Genomic DNA, 7,293 nt, shown 5'->3' with positions numbered 1-7,293 from the left:
AGACAGACAGACAGATAGATAGATAGATAGATAGATAGATAGATAGATAGATAGATAGATAGATAGATAGATAGATAGATAGATAGATAGATAGATAGATAGGTTTAAATAAAGACTTACCCATAGACTGAGTAAACGCGAGACATGTTAGATAGAGAATCAAATGACAACGCCACATCGCAGTCCTCTCATAAATCCTTTCATACGAGTAAAACAGCTTGTGTCAAGTTGACAAACTCACTTTAACCGTCAAATATACTGGAGATACTGCCAGCAGTGCGTGTCATGTCTCGCTGAGCAGCTGCATGTAAACGCGGAAGGTGCGCAGCGGTTAAACAGTCTGTCGCCTGGAATCACTGTATTGGGAATACAGGGTCACGTGGTCCTGCTCACCTGCGTGCTTCTTTGAACAGGTAAGCGGGCGTTCGCAAAACGCGCTCTTGCGTTAAGCACAGCAGGACGGGGCGCTGTGAGATGTAAAGTATCTCGAGACGTGTTTTTTTTTTTAAAGCTTTAACAATTTTAACCTGACACGATTTGTGTGCGACTGCGAAACGCGACGCAACGTTCAGACGCCTGTCTGACGCATGTGCACATTACCAGTAACTAAAAATAGCGCAGACGGAACGCAAGAAGTTACGCGTCCGGTCTCGAATGAAGCATCAGCAGATAGTTGTGGTCTGTGAGGATATCTAAGAAGATGAAGCAGTGACAGTTCACGTAGCCTAAGTTTGTGGGAAAATGGTGACCACTAGCATCTAAACATTCACTTAATTGTATAGGCCTATAAAAAGTATTAATCCAATTTAAAAGTGAATGTGATTTGTCAACTGCCCAGTTCATTGAGGAAATATCATATTAAACACACTATTTCATCCAATTTAAAAAGGGGTCATATGATGCTGCTAAAAAGAACATTAGGCTATGTTGTGTATTTGGTGTAATGAAATGTGTTTATGCGGTTTAAGGTTGAAAAAACACATTATTTTCCACATAATGTACATTATTGTTTCTCCTCTATGCCCTTCTGAAACGCATCGATTTTTACAAAGCTCATCGGTCTGAAAAGCGAGGTGTGCTCTGATTGGCCAGCTATCCAGTGTGTTATGATTGTCTGAATACCGTGAGACGGAAATGTTACGCCCCTAAACATACTGTGATGCCGTGTCCCGCCGGAGTAACGAGACAAAAACATTAAAACCCATTATAAACAAGGCAGTTGTTGCATCCAGTGGGGACGGATTATAATGACATATACTGTATTTTTTGCATCGCGCCACATAAACATAAAACCATGTCTGCATTTATTTATGATCTGAGAAATGACAAACAACAAGCGCTACTCTACACTGCTCAAAACTCGCGTTTGAATCTTACAGCCTGCGAGTCAGAACAGCCGGCATTGTAGTCTAACGTTACTCTCCCAGGATCAGGAAACAGTCCTCCATAAAATGTGCTGCACACATCTGAATATTTGGGTTGAACTGTTCTGGAACAGTGTTGTAAATACAACTTAACCACTGATTTCTGGTCGTGTCCTCTTTTGGAAGGCCAAACAAAGTATTTTTGCTTTCACAATGAAACACATGGCGTCTCCACGACATGGTGGGGGCAGCAACAATGCTACTGCAAGAATAAAAGTTACTTCTTTGCGTGAACATTTGGGCGGTGTTATGCAACTCTTCCCACATCGTGATGTAGATATGTGGGGGCGTGTTTAAACGAGGCATTTTAGGGGGGCGTGGACGAGTCTGCACTTTTATAAAGAATATCTCTTTGGATTTGAGACTTTAGTCTTTGCAACTTCAGGGATCTCATCTATGCACAATCAGCTTGTAACACTCCAAAGAGAAAGAAAACTTGAAATCGCATCATATGACCCCTTTAATTTACTGCTTTTATGGAGAAATCTCTGCAAACGTTTGTACAGACTGAGTACTTCCATCACAGGCAGTGTATTGTTTTCCAAGCTGTGGATCATAAAAGACCTGAATGACCTGCTGAACAAGATGAAGGTGGCCTTCAGGTCTGGGAAGACAGAAGGACTGAACGCATGTGATGCTGAAGAAGATGCATTGTGATGAAAAACACTGCATGGGACAAACTGGAGTACAAGCTTCAACAGAACAATGTGAAGCAGGATAGGAGGAACCAAACACTGACGAAAAACAGCCTGATAACCTTCATTAGCCAACACAAACTGACTGCCAGTTACTGTCGCTTACTTGGAGAGTGCATGAATAATATATAAACAATAATATACAGTAAAACAAAAAGCATATATCAAGTTTATTTTGCTGCTTTGTAAATCATAAAGAGTCAAGAAACAACTGAAAATTCACATTACTCTTGTGAATGAGTCCTTACTTCATTCATTGCATGAGAGTTTTTGTAGACAAAATATGGCAAGAAATGAATTTTTCATCAGCATATACACAGATATATCCATAAATATTTCTACCTTCAACAAATAATATATTAACTCACATTTCATTCCACTAAAAATTACAACTAAAAACATTTTACAGATTTCTTTTTTTTTCTTTTTGCCACAACCACAGCTGTTCCATTTCCTTTCCGTTTCCTACAAACAGATTTTTCATAAACCATTCTTGTTTTAAACAATATGCCATAATAACTACAGGCCTTCAGGTCCGCGTTTGAAGTGTCATAAAGAAAAAGTGGAGGATAGACATCTTGACACAGACTTGTGGCATTGGAAATTTCTTTAAAATTCAACACGTCAAACGTGTTCGTTTTTAGATTATAATTAATATAGTGATAATGTTTTTTTCAATAGCTGCTGCCGTACAAAACATTGTGGCACTAATTTCTGTATAAAAGGACTTCTCGTGGCAGCTAGGCTGAAAATTAAATCATATTGGCCAAGTTATACATAAAACATTTTGGTAACACTTTATAATTACTTTCATGATTATAATAAGTCCATAACAGACAGTATTAAACAAGCATATAATGTTGAACAGAATGTTGATTTATAGGGGCCCATTTGTGTCATTCCATAATCGTTTTAGAAATAAAGTAATACAAAAATCAATAATTAATTCAAATGATAAATTAAACAGAAAATATAATATTCAATTGATTGGTATTATTATTATTTCACTGGTATTATTTGAGATCCTCAGCTGCTACATTTTGCTTTTATTTATTTTATATATACAATTTTAAATATATTTGTATTATTTGTTTATATTTTTTGATTATCCATATGATCATGATCGACTGCTTGATTTATTTAATGTACATTCACATAAACAACTGCCATGAAGCACTTGAACGTACATGAACTGCTGGTCTGCTAAATATTATATGCCGTTTGTCATTATTGAAAGTTATTATAAAGTAATTCCCACATTGGATCGGTTTATTTTCCATTTTCAAATAGCCGTGTACTAGTCGATTGAAATTTTGGTTTGGTGGGAGACGAAGAGAGAATAAGAAAACATACAGGAACACTGTTATGACAAACACTTTCATGACTTTCGGACAATTACAATTAATAAACTAACATTTTTTTCCAAATTTTGAAATGAAAACTCAATTCAACCCACTTCAGTTCCTTCTTTCTCCAACATTTCTCCCGATCTGACCAGCAGTACCTTGTCAACACATTTTTTCCCTGCAAAAAGCATTCAAATATTTATATTCCAAATTTTATAATTAATCGTTAATAATAAAAACATACAAAAATGTGATTCGAGAGTATTTTATACAATCATATTCTTTTAAAAACTGTATAAATATGAAAACATTTGAACTAAATTCCACATCGGCCCATCATCCAGAACAAGAGTTTTGTACCAAATGTCTGAGAGATCAGTTGTAAGTGCATATCCAGCTCTGGGTTGGTTTTCTGCACCTCTTGGCAAACGTCCTGTCAAATGTAGTCCGTATGTCAAGTAATGGATATTCAAGACGGCTGTTAAATGCCTGTTTTGTTATATCTAGTGGTTGGACTTGTAGTGCAGGTGAGGCGTCAGACTCTGGCACCAGATAATGAACAATAGCTTGTCTATCTTCTTCATGCCAAAGCTGAAATCATCACATGTTCGGTAAATGAAGTTCTCATGTGAGGCCGCATTGCTCCCTGTCACTCTGTGGCCCATCTTCAGGGTGAGTATGGTCACCTTGGAGAAGGTCTCTTGTAGTATCCTCTGTGCCAGTGTAATAATGGCAATGTCAAACATTTCTTGATGTGCTCCAGTTCGGCCTGCATACGATCTCTCTTTAGCGCAAGATTGTGCTTCTGTGCCAACAGGTCCTAGTTACGGGGGAAAAAGAGAAAACATACAAACATACATAGTTTGTTTAAACGATATTTATTCAAAATTCACAAAATAATCCATTGACAGTTGGTAGATTTCGAAGCTGACACAAGGGGGAGCTAACATTTCTGTTAATGTGATTGTCAAATACTGGCCAGAGTTTCCCTTACAACGACATACAGTAAAGCCCCGTTCACACCAAGAACGATAACTATAAAGATAACGATATTAGCGTCCACACCAGCTAACGATATCGTCTGTTTATTCTAAGCGCACATGCGTCTGCCGTTTTAAATTCTTGAGCTCGTTACAGCAGGATTGATTCTGATTGGCTGTCAATGTTTTTATCGTTCATCAGTTGGAAAAAAATCGTTTTGAAAGTGATCACACCGATATCGTTCCTCTGTATCGTTATAGTTGTGGTGTGAACTCTGCTATTCTTTAATATTGAGAAAGATTTTTAAAACTATATCTTTATCGTTATCTTTATAGTTATCGTGCTTGGTGTGAACGGGCCTTAACTCGCTGCTTAACTACCTCAGTGCCATGCATCACTGGAGAAATTAACTAGCTAATTACAACGGTTTCCAGAACCCATAGTAACTTTGACGCAGTCAATCGTTCAACTATATAGAAACGCCGTTAAAGATGACGTCACGCAGATGCTTCTGCCAAGTTTGGGATCAAATTAAAGTCAGATATTATTACTGTAAATAACGAACATGTCATCTGAGGACCATTTTGCTACTTTTTGTTCTCGGTTGTTTTGCTTTATTTTTCAGATGTTTGATTCAATATATATGTAAAAAAATAAATAAAATTACGATGATGAGGAATCGTATTGTAGTAAGCATTTTTTATTTATTTAAATCATTACTCAAGTTGTTTCACAATTTTTATAAATAAGCAGATATTCAGAAAGATGGTGAATGTTGTAAATATTATAAATTATATAAAATGATATAATAATGATAATATTTATACAAAATATAAATCTAATAAAATTATATATATAATTTATATAATACACACACACACAATCATTACATGATTACATGGTTATTACATGATAATTTATTTAAATATTATATAAATATTGTACATAAAATATATAATTTATAATATTTATTTAACATTCAGTATATATTTCTAGAATATATATTTCTATAATATTGAATTATTTTATAATTATTAACACATTAATAATCATACACACATACACATTTATTATATATATATATATATTTTGTCATCAACATATATACAGTATGTGACCCTGGACCACAAAACCAGTCATAAGGGTAAATTTTTTGAAATTGAGATTTATACATCATGAATAAATAAGCTTTCCATTGATGTATGGTTTTGTTAGGATAGGACAATATTTGGCCGAGATACAACTATTTGAATATCTGGAATCTGAGGGTGCAAAAAAAATCAAAATACTGAGAAAATCACCTTTAAAGTTGTCCAAATGAAGTTCCTAGCAATGCATTTTTATATATTTACGGTAGGAAATTTACAAAATTTCTTCATGGAACATACTTAATATCCTAATGATTTTTGGCATAAAAGAAAAATCATTAATTTTGACCCATACAATGTATTTTTGGCTATTGCTACAAATATACCCCAGCGACTTAAGACTGCTTTTGTGCTCCAGAGTCACACATATATATATATATATATATATACATATACATATATATATATATAAACTATGTTGATGAAAAAAAATATTCAGGCAAAAACACACCTGAATGAATATTCAGGTTAATTGAAAGTTAAGCCAAATCTACAGCACTTGTGGAATAATACTTGCAAGAAATATAAAAAGAAAAATCTGAGGGATTGCAATGGAAGTGAATTTAAAACCATTAAAATACTCAATGAAACAGCCCCAAGATGTAAACAACGTGTGTGAAGAAATGCTTACTAACCGTTTCTGTGTAAAAATAATAAAACATAAAAAATGTAATAATCTTTAAAAAATAAAATATGCAAAAATATACAAATACATAATATGCTCTTACCCTCATGCTATGAGAAAGCTGCTCAGATGTCAGAGTGAGATTGTAATGCTGCGTCTCCAGACGTCTACACTCGCTCTGGAGAACCTGCTGCTCTATACTTCTCTCTAAAAGAGAGAGAGAGAGGTGAGCGATACACTATAACCATACAGCAGAAAGCAAACATACACTGAAAAGCCAACATTCTGCAACCACAGACAAATCAAAGCAGCCTAAATGTGGGCTCATGTTTCCCATTGTTTGGCGAATTTTCACAAACGAAATCCAGGAATTCACAAGATTGGGAGTTTTGCACAAGGGTGAAAGATTTTCTCATGCAGATTTTGCAACAGGTTCAAGTAGGTCACATGGATTTGCCACGTTAACCAAAAGAAAGCAGTGTAGTGACTCAGCTCATGGGGGAATATGAATAATTAATCATAACTAGTTATAATTAATTATAAATATTTAGATCCGCTGTAGATATTTAGCTGACCCGGTCATAAAATTAGAACACGTTGAAAATAAACAAATCAGAAATAAAAGTGTCTCTGGTTCATTTTGAGGTTCAGAGAGATCATCAAATCAAAGTGGAACAAAAGGGGGTATACCATGTAAATTGATTTAAAATTAGCTGACTGCTATTATTAAAACAGGGTAATCAATCTGGTATTGGGAACAATCAGTGGCACTAGTGATTAACTGATTTGTGTTGGGCAACACACCATGTCTGGTCACAGCTGCTGCGTGTTCAGCTCCCATGCTGGGATTTTGCCATATGTGTGCACCGCCCTCCGTAGCACGTTACTCACTGTGTCACTAAAAGCACCCAATAACTTAATGATTCTTCTCTAGATAGACAGTTAAAATGTAATTAAATTTAGATTGAATTAGCTAGTAACTAAGCAATAGCATTCAGGAAGGATACATCTAAGATAGTTAAATTTGCTGAGACGAACTGATGATTGTGAAACATAGAAAAAGAAGGAAAAGAA

At 35.2% G+C, this 7,293-nt stretch overlaps 1 protein-coding gene across 1 annotated transcript in view; it reads right to left on the bottom strand.

Annotated features, from left to right (window-relative positions):
* Nucleotides 1-3,084: 3,084 nt before the first annotated feature.
* The window catches only part of LOC107595241 (genetic suppressor element 1-like), an 82,314-nt gene continuing 78,105 nt past the window's right edge, over nt 3,085-7,293 (bottom strand). Inside the window, exons 15-16 of the mRNA XM_016285593.1 lie at nt 6,323-6,426; nt 3,085-4,285 (exon numbers count right to left, since the gene is read on the bottom strand). Of these exons, the coding sequence (XP_016141079.1) occupies nt 4,148-4,285; nt 6,323-6,426 (242 nt within the window). The 3' untranslated portion in view covers nt 3,085-4,147. The remainder of the gene's footprint in view (nt 4,286-6,322; nt 6,427-7,293) is intronic.

The sequence above is a fragment of the Sinocyclocheilus grahami genome, unplaced genomic scaffold (genome assembly GCF_001515645.1).
Source record: "Sinocyclocheilus grahami isolate Dianchi unplaced genomic scaffold, SAMN03320097.WGS_v1.1 scaffold199.1, whole genome shotgun sequence".
NCBI lineage: Eukaryota > Metazoa > Chordata > Actinopteri > Cypriniformes > Cyprinidae > Sinocyclocheilus > Sinocyclocheilus grahami.
Note: the sequence above shows the minus strand (reverse complement) of the source record. Positions and strands in the feature narration are given on the sequence as shown.